Raw genomic sequence first — 13,675 nt, forward strand, 5'->3', positions numbered from 1 at the left:
ACAACCATCATATATTTTTTGTTGTAAGCCTTCAGTCAATCTGGTTAGAAAATTAAATCAAGAAAAAGTAACATGAAAATTCCTGACTTGGTAAAATTATACTTGAATACAATATCTACATCTATATAGAGGGAAGTTCAGCGTTTGTGCTATGTAAATTTAGTGTTTAAAAATAATTTTGTTATAAATACCAAGTGAATTTAAAGTTCACCCCATTGCACAAGCAAGTGGCTATCATGACTCAGTAGCTGAGTGGATAACGCAACGGCGTTTGAAGCGAAAGGTACTGGGTTCGAGTCCCAGAATGAACATCAACTCTGAGATGCAGGTACATCCAGTTGACAAGTCCCAAATAGGACGAAACGCGCGTCCTGGATTCCACTGTTAGCCATTATCCATCTTTGCTTACAATTTTGTTATAGTCCAAAGTTTAGCCTATCAAATACTAATCAACAATGACTGTATGATCTCAAGAAGTTCCATTTCACAAAATCGTTTGACAAGATTTGAATTATTTTAAAATTATTATTAGCATTAGTTCAACTAATGTAAATTATTCATGTGCTACCAATTGGGATTTGTAATCTGTTTCATTATCATTCCTTAAAACATAATGGTGAATTTTCGAGTACATCTAGTGTACAATAGAAGAGTATGATTTTATCGGTACACACCGAACTGAACGAATTTATGAGACCATCCTCTGTAAATAATCGAAGTAGATGTAAATAAACAAGTTAATGAGAATTCAGTTGCTTATGATTTATTAAATTAATATATCATCAGTTGTCAGATGAAATGTTTGAGGTGACAGCTTTGAGATAAATTTTTTTGATAAAGAAGCTTTCAAGATTATTAATTTGCCTTTGATAACGAATGACTAAGATTTACATTATTAGAAAATGATATACGTTTTTGTATGCTGTAGGTACATATTTGTAATGGGTATCAACAAGTGACAGGATTATTGTCATGTTGTAGAACCACCAGGTAGAGATAAATTTAGAGTTTTGGCTAGAGAGAAGTAGATCAGCTGATGAGATGATAACTCTCACCAAACTCTCTCACAAATTTTATGTAATCCAAGTCAAGTTATAATCTGGTATATTATTGTATATAAATTAGAGGACAAGTTGGAGGAAGACTCAAGATGACCAGACATAGATAGGACACCAAGTAAAATCACTGATTTATGATCTGATTCGTGAAACAAGATACAGAGCTCTTGATTGTGGTAATCGGGATGAGATAACGGTATATTTGGGAATTCTAAATGTCATAGGTCATAATAGCTTGGATTTAGTCACACTGTTTACTTACTATCTGTTATATTTATTTTGCTTCACCAACCTTCTACTGATCTTGTTTTTTTAATATCTCCCCATTTTTGTTGATTTTCTCTTTTTGTGCTGTTGCGAAATGTAATAACTTGAACCTAAAAAGCCTTTCTTTGATGTACCAATATATATAATAGGACATGCTAGTCTATCATACTAATCTTCAGATAATTTTCTGACATTTTCAGGGGGACAATTAGATCGTCAACAGGCTTTACGCTAATATACATGAATATTTATATGAAAATGTTAGACCAATCAAGGCTATTTGAGTCAATAATCACAATGAAATAGAATAGGTCACCAAGCATAATAGTTAAAAGTACAAGTTGATAGTGGGAAAACAGGTGTACTGATAGTAGTAAGAATAATAAATTACGATAACAAAAGTCTTATCAATAGTTAAACATTGGAAATAGGAGGTCAAACGTGGGTAAATAGACTTAGACTAGTGATCACAAAACATTAAAATCACTACGTAATAAGAAGTATGTAAATAATTAGATAGTGAAGAATACAAAAGGAAAGAGGCGGAGAATTACAAACAAATGATAACAGATGGGGGTTTTGTGGAGATTTTAGCAATTTTATATAGTTGAAATCATGAGTCAATTGAAGCTAGACCACCATGAAAAACCTGGAAGCATTGGCCGGTCTTTTCGTCTTATTGTGGGACTCCTCAGCAGTGCGCATCCAAGATCCCGCCTCGCGAGATTCGAACCTACCAGTCTCGCGCCAGAGCACTTAACCGATAAGATAACTGAGCCGGCCGGCATCCAACGGTGTTAATGTCTAACTTCAACCAATCCACGAAATTGAGCAACTATTCTGTTAGTGGGATATAGATTGGATTAAGCATGTTTTATGCATGATGGTGTTGCTGCGCTATGATTGGTTAATTTTAAACCGATCAGCCCGGGCATATTATTGCAGAAAAATCTATAAGCTTCTTATGCATATACTATAAATATATGAACGATATTTAAACTATTGATTGCTGATTGCTGTTCACTTATTATTATTATTATTATTTTGAATACAATTTCATTACTGTTCAACGTGTTCTGATTTTGGGGTCTTGTCGAGTGTCATCGTATAAGAATACTAAGCAATAGGAATAGCCGGGTCGTTTATATAGTAAAAATACAATTATAACATATTCCCCAATTGTCTTCAGTGAGTTGATATCTCCCAACAGACCTGGTTGAACTCTACTGGTTACTGCTTCTCACTAGAACTCCAGGAAATACCTCATGGAGTCAGTCATTAGTGTTTTTGTATGGTGGTCTAGCTTCTAATTGACTCATAATCTCAACTGTATAAAAATGATAACAAAATTAAAAATAAAATTAGAAAAAAAATAATGATATTGATAATAATAATGTCATTTGTTAAGCTATGTCCGGCCATAGAAGGGATAGGGGGGTTACAAATTTCTTCTGTTCACATAAATCGGGGTGAAATGTACGAATTCCTATAGTTTCAGCTATATGAAGGAGATGGTAACGAACTCCGTTGAGAAATGATGGAGGTATACGGTAGATCACTCGAAGTGATTTCGATTTATCTACATTCATCACTTTCCTATATTCGTATGTATTTTCAGTCTACAGGTTATCGAATTAAAAGTCAATATTTCCTAATAAAATTAAACTTTACACTTATCATGGCTTCAAAATATTTTTGTGTGTAATATACTACGTTACTTTTGGATATTTCCAATATCGGTAGCTTTATCATTGATAGTTACACCTACGTTTAAACAAACATATTAACTAAATGAACGTTGATTTCCGCATTAACCACTCTATTCGAGCTTATATATATGTATCATCGGTTTTATTGTTTATCATATGTATTCACTAGAATATAATTTGCTTTTTCTTCCATAATTTGCATATATAAATTTTTGGGAAAAGTAATTTTTATCAGAAGGGGGTTTTGTGGAGATTTTAGTAATTTTATATAGTTTAAATCATGAGTCAATTAAAGCTAGACCACCATGGAAAACCTGGAAACACTGGACGATTGAGGAGTCCCACAATAGGACGAAACGGCCGTCCAGTGCTTCCAGGTTTTCCATGGTGTTCTAACTTCAATTGACTCATGATTTCAACTATATAGAAGTAATTTTTAAATTCAATTAGTATTGTTTGTTTGAATCTTCCCATTGATGTTTAGGACTGCAACTGGTCAGTCTCTGATTGGCATATGTGCATACTGTGCGTATTGCCTCGATTTAGCCTCAATTCACAAGCATTGTAAGCAAAGATGGATAGTGAACATCAACTCTGAGATGCAGGTACATCCAGCTGACGAGTCCCAAATAGGACGAAACGCGCGTCCTGGATTCCACTGTTAGTCTCTATCCTCTTTGCTTACAAAAGTAATTTTTGTTGTGAAAATTTAATTTGTCACTCGTACTGTGATCTAAAATCGAAGGTTATCAGTCTTAATAATCATCTTAGTAAATATCATTCAGTAAATCTGACCATTTAATAATTATTAGACCTTTCTAATGTAAAAGGATTATAGTCGAACTAGGTAGGTTAGAGATTAACACATGATAATACTGCAACATGGACAACACACACTCAGTTGAAGATAGAAAGAGAGAGAGACAGAAGACGATCTTTCATAAGAGAGTTTAGTGTCCCATCAATAAACGTTAAATACTGATACAAAATAATATATATACATATTCGGATTATGTGGCTAAAAGTCAACATTGACATCACCACAAAACTTAAAATAATGGTAGGAGTGAAAATCAACAATCCAGGTATATAGAATAATGATAAAGGGGTGAAATCACAGTGAATGATGATTTCGATCAGCCATAACAACCAAATACACTTGGTTTTTTTATTTTTATGTTTTGGTTACTTTATTAACAGTCGGTAAACTGTAATACATCTTTTAACGATGATGTCCTGTTCCAAAAATATAACTTCTGAAAAGTCTCTAGTTTTTTCCATTTTTAAAAACTTAGAATAAACGACATACAGTATTACGTCTATTGGTCATTGAAGAAAATGTGGTTCGCATATAGAAGTCATGTTTTTTTGTAGGACCTTCACCACCTATCACTTTTTCATCAAACAATCATCACTACTGGGAAATAACTCATGTTTAGTTAACTGAGGGTTCTCATCTATGTGTATTTGTTATTCATATTAGGTGTGATTCAAATAACATTTAGTAAAAAAGGAGCACTTAACACAAGTTTCGATATGTTCTGCAATGCATTAGCAGTTAAAATTTGAAACCACGATCACCCAGTCATGGTAAAATGTATATGAATGTGTGAACGGATATCCAACTAGGGCACAGAGCTCACCCAGTTATTATTTTACGTAACGATCGAACCTTTTTTGGCAACTGTCATGCATTCACGTTTCTGTATTATTTCAAAATGGTATTAATCAATAAACGGAACCTATTGAGTACGTACAGGTTCCTATACAATGCTTTGACCCAAGGTTCTTCTGACTTCATCATTTTTCTGTCTTGATCTTGTTTTATCGAAAGTTTACCATCGAGGATCTGAGAGAAATAGGGGGGGGGTTCACACCAAATGATAAATTTATCAAACTGGAGGTTGCTGCACACATTTATTTAATTGACACAATTATTTGAAACTCTCTGTATTGTGCTTTGGGAAGATTATAACTTATTGATGACATGGCCAGTTGGTGAACACTTCATTTCATAAATCAATGTTCTGATAACTGGGTCGTACCATTAATCTCCTTATGACACATGTTACCCGCATTCTGTATGTTGTCATCATATTCAAAACATATGATTGAAATGTAAAACAGTATTTGGAGCTTGAGGTTTACTTAAAAATTGCCAGATAAGAATGTAAGGGTTTTGGATAAAGTTTAACAGTTTTGATAATTTGACTAGTGATAATAATACATGATTTCAAATTTTTGCTTATGTTATATTAATTATCATCTTGGTTAAGTGAAATCATCATACGTTGAAGTAAAAGAGCATTCAACTTGGCAGCTTAGTATATATCGATGTAGTCACTGATTTCAAGAGGTAATAAACAGATAGTAGTTTTAATTTCGAGGTTAGAATATGATCACATTACTGACAGAAAGCGAAACACCTATCAACAAATAGCTTCTTGGTTGGGGAGTTTAGCTTTCAGCCATTTAGTCCTGGCTTCGAACTTCAATCCACCTATTTCGGTTAGGGAAACTATGTAGTAACTTCAGTTCTTCTAGTTACAGTGTGACTCATATTCAACCACCTTATGAATGAGTTAACTACATCATTATTAATCTTTATATTAACAATATTCTAACTGGAAATCCTGTTTAAGAATTCATATATCAATTGCTTCTTGACTGAGTAAACATTCCTCTCCAGTAATCATTATTCTTACATGTTTCCTTTTTTCAATACAGATTATCCTGTTTACTACTGATATGCCAAGATTTAAAGCAACTCCCCAACAGTTTAATCTAAACAGTAAACAGGAATCCTCGAACGATGAAGATAACATTGATGATATTGAAGATGATTTGAGTTCCAATGATGTTGATAGTCATAGCAGCAATAATCATGACGAAAGCAGTGATGGTCATCATGATGACAGTTTACAAGAAGATAATGATGATGGAGTACTTGAATATGACCCCAACCATACTATTTTGAAAAGACCTCCAGATACTGATAAGAATAGTCCGAAACAGAAACACAGGAAAACTTGCCAAAATTCAACTGAAACAGTTCCAGTCACCACAGAATGTTTGAATAATTTACAAACAGCGGCTTTTCTTGCACAGGCAGCTGCTGTAGCCACTGTTGCCGCACTCTCTTCTGGACAGTTGATACCTGTTTTTCCGTCTGAAACACCACCGATAGCTCCTCTTGGTTTATCTTTACCAACGATACCTAATGAAAATTTCACTGAAACAACAACAGCGACCATAAAAGCAACAGAAGAATCAAATACCTCAATGCCAAATCGAAATAAGGTTAATTTGTCACCTACTGCTAAACAACAAAATCCTAATGTAGCAATGTGGGGTTTATCCTCGAATAACAGTGATGCCGATAATGATGAAGGTGCTGGCGAAGATGATGAAGAAGGTAATGCCACTGATAACAATTTTCATCAATGCAAATCACGGGAACGTGAAAAGCAGTTTATCAATTGTCCAGTATGTTGTAAAACAATGCGACGAGGTTCATTGCGTGAACATATGGATCGTCATGCAAATAGTGGCAAATTTAAATGTGATGCATGTGAGAAAACATTTAGTCGTGCCAGTGCTCGTGAAAAACATATACGTACACATACTGGCGAACGTCCTTACAAATGTGAGCTATGCTCGAAAGCTTATAGGCAAAAAGTTCATCTAAATGAACACCTTCGTTCACATACTGGTGTTCGACCATATTTATGTAAATTGTGCGGTTTTTGTTTAGCCTCTAAATCGCTACTAAATCGACATTTACGTACGCATGGAATTAAAAAAAATATTGATAATGATACTGATGTTTGGATGAAAATTGATGCACCCAAAGAAGAAGTTTTAAATATTGCCGCTGAAGTTGGTCGTGTATTATCACAAAGACAAAATGAAAGTTTAGACAATGACAACCATACTACTACTATTGATAATAATAGTAGTAATATGCAATCACCTAAAATTGAACAAACTCTAAGTAATTCATTCAACAGTGACTGTATCTTACAGTTAACACAAAAAGGGTCAGTGACATTTGGTCGCAAATATCTATGTAATCTGTGTCCAGCTGGTTTTCCTACAGTACAAGCCCTAAGAAGTCATCGTATGACTACACATAATGTTGTTACACCACACAAATGTCCACAGTGTAGTGAATCATTTAGTTCGCTGAAATTAATGGAAGGACATTTGAGGAAACTACATCCACAGGTAACATATTATCATTTTGATGACTGATACTTTGTATTGAAAATTAAATTTTCACTTATATAATTGTGTGCCGTTGTTTCATGTTTATTAAGACCAATATACAGTTCTTAGTTTTTCATTTCTTGCCCATTCAATTGAGGTATTGAGGTGACCATATTACAATTTGGTCTCATGCCCTATGTCACCACTAGTTTTATGTAAATTGTAGATAATTCTCATGCCAAAAAACCTGAAATTTGGAGTTATAGTTTCACAAAGGTCACTTCAGTCATAGAACATCCTATACATTAAACTACAATTTCGCACCTTATCATTCTTTTGCTATACCGCATTTCATATTCAAAAGATTTTGGTCACAACTGAAATACTTCTGTTATCTGCACATCAGTTTATGTTACAGGTATCATAAGTCTCTTTGGTTAACTGAGTGCTTGATTTATGTGTAATACATCTGTAGTGTAGAGTACTAGGTAAAAAAATAAGATTGACCAGTTTTTAACTGAAGCGTTTGCAATCTATGTTACTCTCATACAGTTATTACTTAACTCAGTTTGTTACGTTGGTTTTTGTAGAAGCTAGTTCAAATCGGGCTAAATACGACCAAACCAGTTGTGTTTTCTCTGATTAGCTTCCTTGAAATCACTTTGATTATCAATTAGAGACTTTAGGTGATCTGGCTTAAAAGTGGCTCCAATGAATTTATTCTTTATACTCCCCCAAATCTTGAATATTTTATTGTTAGCTCTTTAGTACCGTTAATATTATTAATTCCACTCCTATTTCTTGACCTTATCAAGTTCAATGAGACTATAATTTATGGACGAAGTAATCAGATAAAAGATAACAGGTCTTGGAATTTAGCGCCAAATTCAATCATCCATTTGGCTAAATAGCGTTTCGGTGTTTAAGCTGATGTCAGTTCCTGATGAAAATCATAAATCTAATTTCTATCCCTAACCATCAACTGTAAATCATAATTTCAATTTGTCGCACTGGCTTTTGACCCTCATTTAGTTCTTGTTAGTAGGTGGACATTCTCAAGGTCTCTTCAGCGTCACTCAAGGGTCGTCCATAAATTATAGTCTCACCTCAAATTATTTTCTAGATTTTTATTTGTTTGTTTAGACACATAAACATTGGTATAAGAAGGCACCAAACATATATGCGCCACACAAATCAGTCGATCTGTGTGAGGACTGAAAACTGTCCGGGTGCCCGAACCAAAGCAGACAACAATTCGAGCTGTTATATAATTGTTTCATCTCTCACGTTTTTTCTACATATTTGTGTATGATTTTCCGAGTTTCAGATGAGCCTAACTATCTATGTAAATCGCAAAATTGAACAATAGACTATAAGCTGCTAAGACTTTAAAATCCCTGATGGTTTATTCCATACAAACTTTGCATGCTTTTAGAAAGTTCGTTCTAATAATTCAGTAGGATTTTGTTTCGAATAAGAACGGAGGAAACTTATTTTTACAAAGAAGAATTTTAATCAATGGTAAAATTTTTAATGACGTGAATGGTTACCGATATGGTTTAAAAACCAGTGTACCATATATTCATTAAAAATAGAGGGAGAGTTGGGTATTGCATTTGCTCGACGATCGTAAATAATAATACTTTCAGTGATTAATATAGGAGCTCAGATCTATACATACCAGATCTGTTCTTCAGGGGGAATAAGTGCCGAAGCATTTCCAAACGTTTCCTCTTCATAATTACTTATGTGGCCTATATTATCTTAGAGTACTGTCTCACCTCCCCTCCTGATTATTTAACATAGGTATTGTCCTTTGGTCAAGTCGTAGTAATACTGTCGACTATAATTGCTGTCCGATGGCTGATCTTGAAATGCTAGCACATTGGTCTGAAGCTTAAGCGCTCGCCGTGAGATCTGAGTGTCATTGGTTGGTCCTTGGTGGGGTTGTTGATACACGCTGCCGAGGAGCCTTATAATGAGACGAGACATCTATCCAGTACCTCCTAGTTTTTAACTGTTGCCTGTGTAAAGTCAGTCCTTGATGTTAACTACAGAGTCTCATTAAGAGTTTGGGATTGTATTTAGCTAATTATATTATTTTTGTAAGAAAAAAATACTGGTGAGAACCATTACTACTGTTTAATAATTCAATATTATTGGCGAAGTTAACTTTTGGGATACCTAGTCTTCAGTGTAATTATTTTATTGCTATTTATATGATTCAGTCTTCTGTGCACAATCCTAACACTCGACAAACTTAACTATACAGAGAGAGTAGAATGAGATTGTGTAGGAATTTCTATTTTTAAAAGACCGCATAATATTCGCACCTAATCTCTATTTACGGGTTGTCAGGTCAACTCGAATAATGACATGCAGGCAGTGACCTTGACTAGGTGAGCAAGCCACTCACAATAGTCAGCCCACACATTTCAATCAGCAGGCTACGTTGAGACATTGTGTGGTTTGTTTGTTTTTGCTTAGCGTATCAATATGTACATCTTATTCATTTCAGGTTTCTTTCAATACTGACTAGACACAAAATGTTTTATTCGTTTCACTATAGGTTTGTCCAATATGTTCAAAACAAATGCCTGAGCGTCGAAAGTGGATGGTTGAAGCGCATATAAGAGAAGCACATCCAGAAGCAGTAGCTGAACACATAGGTTCATCTTCACAAAGTAAAAATCATAAAAAGATTAAATCGAATGAACATTCTATCAGTAATGCTACTACCCCAACTTCTCCTCCTCCTACTACTACTACGGCTGCTTCCAATTATAATACTACCCTGAACAAACGTACTGACAATTGTGTTTCATTAGAACTAAGAAAATGGAAACATTTTAGACCAGATAAAGTGAACTCTTCAACTGATGATGACGATGACGATGATGAAGACGACGAAGAAGATGATGAGAATGATATAGAAGGAGATGATGAAGAATATGAAGAACGAGAGTCACATTTTGATCAAAAATCATTTAAAGATTCAAATAATGATTTTAATATTGATGTAGTTAATGAAAATACTAGTGTTTGTTCTATAGATAATGAAGAAATAGAAGAGGAAAATGGTTTATATTTACAAATGAATAATGATAATGAAAAGACTGATTTCATAGTTGAAACTAATGATATTAATCAACTAGAATTGGGTTCTAGAAACCTGGACAGACAGATGAATTCATATAAACATAATGGTCAAATTAATAATACAACTATAAAATCAAATAAAACTGATATTGGTTATAATACAGAAAAGAGTACACTGAATCCTATTTTACCGTAATTTTTTAATACAGAGAGCAATAAAAACAAAAAAAATATTATAGGTATCCATACCATGGTTGGATTTGATAGTTCCTGATGTTTCGTAACTTAATGTTAGCCGCTTCTTCAGAGTAAACAACTAACTGACATTAAGTTAACACAAGTTTAAATAGTATGTTAATTTAATGTCAGTTATTTATTTACTCTGAAGAAGTGGCCAACATTAAGTCACGAAACATCAGAAATACCATTTTTCTACTCGTTAGGATATAACAAAAGTATACTTATTATTAAAACAATATTACTTATTGTTTATTCATTTGAAATCTGTAAAAAGTGTATAACTTAAATTTTTGTTACTATCATTTCATTTTCATTTCTTCTTCTTATAATCATTCAGTCAATGTGAATAGTTTAATTGTTGGTCTTTTTGACAATTTCGATTCTATAAATAAGATAGCTCTTCAACCTCTGTTATGTATCTATAGTTTGCATAATATCACAGTCATTCCCACTTCTTCCTATAATCTACATTTTGTCATTTTATCATGGTGAAATAAAACGTTTATCTGAGTATATGTGTTATATCTAGAGCTTTGATTCTTGCTATGCTGCGTACTACTAGACTACTTGAACAATCGAACCCGCAACGTCGCAAGAGAGAAGACAGAAGGCCAGTAAGTAGGAATTTTATTCCCCAAACAGTGTCAAGTATAGTACAAAAATCTCATGTATTTATAGTTTTTGGCCGAAAGTGAATCATCATTTCGGACAATAGGCACAGAGTGGGTCCTTTTTATTCATTCAATAGGGAAGCTACACGTCGACATTCTAAAATGTTCCCCTAGCAGTGATTGGTTGGAATGTCTTCGGCTATTTCTGGGCTTCTTGAGGCTTCCTTGAGTTTGCCAACGAGCCATCCTTACAATATGTTTATTACTTATTTAGTGTTTTATCGATTGTAATTTTAAATACAATATAATATTTGTATCACTTGAGTATGTCTAATCACTTAGGTTGATTTTTTTTCTCGTCATGTTCATCATTCCTTTTGTTTGACACATAAATTTATTTCGGGATAATCATTTAGAATGATGACTGTCAGCGTAATCTAGGATACGTTTCATTTTGCTTAAGACTCATCAGCTGGATGTACTGAAATTCGAGTGTTGATATTCATAGAGAAAACTGCATCTTCCATCTATCACACTTTTCTGGTAGCCATCTGATTATTCCTATGGTTAACTTATACTCAGGTTCATCCCACATTTATTCTAAGACTTAAAATTTTATATGGAATACAATAACAACGTGATTTAAGTAGTCTCATGCAAAAAAGATGTTGAGGATATTTTATGACATATGTACTAATCAGTAGATAAGCCATGTCAGTAAATGAATGGGTAAAGTATGGATTTTAACTTTTTGTTAACTCTTGCGTATTTGGACTGATTGGAGAAATCACTGATTGGAGAAATCAGTCAGTAAGTTAATTAGTGACTCAATTTATTAAATAGGATAAGTAGTAAATAGATATACACAAGCACAAATACATAGAAAGGATCTGTACAAAAAACTAATACTATTGGGATTACTCGTCTGTTTTTTGGATCCATTAAAACAAAGATTTGTATATAGTGTAGCCACAACCTCAAGCTGCTGATCGTTGTTCATGATCAAGTACTTGTAGACTGGTAGTTTTGTCAATACTACTGTCAGGAGTTACAGAGATTATATTTGCGGAACTAATGAAGTCAGTCATACAATAAGATCAGATTTTCAATGAGGAGTAGGATGATTCTAGAAAAGACAAATCATATGATACACGTGTTTTGCAGGCACCTAAAGTATAGAGAACCTCATGAGACCAATATTTATTATATATATTTGGGTTTTTAATACTGTACAATCCACTGTCCTTATCAGAAACGTATCATGAACACTTTTCAATGACTCTCCTTTCCTGACTGCGAATGTATCTAAAGGTCTGAGAACTTTTTACAGTCGAATTGGTATTCTTGTCCTTCTGAGAGGTTACGTGATTATCAAAACGTTCTTCTTGTAGAATAAACAAACAGCCAATTACCACTCAATAGTCACCCTCCCTTTGCGTGTTGCTCATTACACATGTGGAAGTAAATAAATCCCGCAAATAAATAGTCCCGTAGGTCTTTGACATTGATTCTGGACTCATCAGTTTTACTTGACACATCCTAGCTAAAGACTCTCGGTCACGCATACAAACTATCTCACCATTGGGTACACCGTCCTACGTAAGCCAGGCAGCAAGCAGCCAGCTTAGGTCAAACACTTCTCGACATATCGAATACCTCCCAAATTTTATCTTCGAGTTCCTTAACTCCTGACTTATGGTTTGACCAGGTTTGGGATCCTTTGATCACAAAGGTGTTACGGATAAAAGCGTTGTCAAATACTGAATAACCGTGACATCGTCACACACCTTTTCTATTTCCTATCCCGTTATCTTCATCAATCAAAGATTCCCCCCTTTTTTCTGAAGCATTTAGAAGATAAAACTTCTTCATTAGTCATCACTTAACATTCTAGTAAAGTGGTCAACCAAACCCTTTATTATATAACTTAACAATAACTAGTCTCTGTTAAACCACATACACAGGTTTATCTTGTGGAGATAGGACCATAAAACCTATTTTGTAAATAATTTTTCATAGTTTTCGCATGTATTTTGTGTATTTTCATATTCTGTACATTTAGCATTAAACAATTGTACTTGTTGTTTAAGTGTATTACTTTGAACACTTGTAACTTGACTTCCTCCCGTTTTGAGTACAACCTATCGCGACATTGTTACTGCTCCCCAATAAATACATTCTAACTCACATCTGCATCGTTCTGCCGTGTCTGCTAATATGTTAAATGAAATATTAATTGCATACTATCTACGTTTATAGACAATTGTGACATTCTTATTGAATTCTACGCTTGGTAAACCTACTGGATCTATATCGTCCATATTGGGATTACTAATCTTTTATAATTGTGGACTATCTGAACCAAACTCGGCTGAACGCGCAATAGCCTGAAGAATTAAGTAACGTCCCTTATTTTTATCTGTGTATAATTAACTTATTAACTGTTAATTGATACATAAACTTTAGACGTAATATTTTGTTG

General features: G+C 33.9%; 2 protein-coding genes across 2 annotated transcripts; one reads left to right on the forward strand and one right to left on the reverse strand.

Moving 5' to 3' along the window:
- Window positions 1-3,039: 3,039 nt before the first annotated feature.
- Window positions 3,040-6,288, reverse strand: Smp_173200 (hypothetical protein; the record flags this gene model as incomplete). Its single annotated transcript, XM_018797576.1, has 2 exons — window positions 3,040-3,089; window positions 6,018-6,288. The coding sequence occupies 2 exons, from the start codon at window positions 6,286-6,288 to the stop codon at window positions 3,040-3,042; spliced, it is 321 nt and encodes a 106-aa protein (XP_018652604.1).
- A 28-nt stretch (window positions 6,289-6,316) lies between these two features.
- On the forward strand, window positions 6,317-10,538 carry Smp_173210 (putative zinc finger protein; the record flags this gene model as incomplete). Its single annotated transcript, XM_018797577.1, has 3 exons — window positions 6,317-7,261; window positions 9,813-9,969; window positions 10,237-10,538. The coding sequence occupies 3 exons, from the start codon at window positions 6,317-6,319 to the stop codon at window positions 10,536-10,538; spliced, it is 1,404 nt and encodes a 467-aa protein (XP_018652605.1).
- Window positions 10,539-13,675: the final 3,137 nt, after the last annotated feature.

The sequence above is a fragment of the Schistosoma mansoni genome, chromosome 5 (assembly GCF_000237925.1).
Source record: "Schistosoma mansoni strain Puerto Rico chromosome 5, complete genome".
Taxonomy (NCBI): domain Eukaryota; kingdom Metazoa; phylum Platyhelminthes; class Trematoda; order Strigeidida; family Schistosomatidae; genus Schistosoma; species Schistosoma mansoni.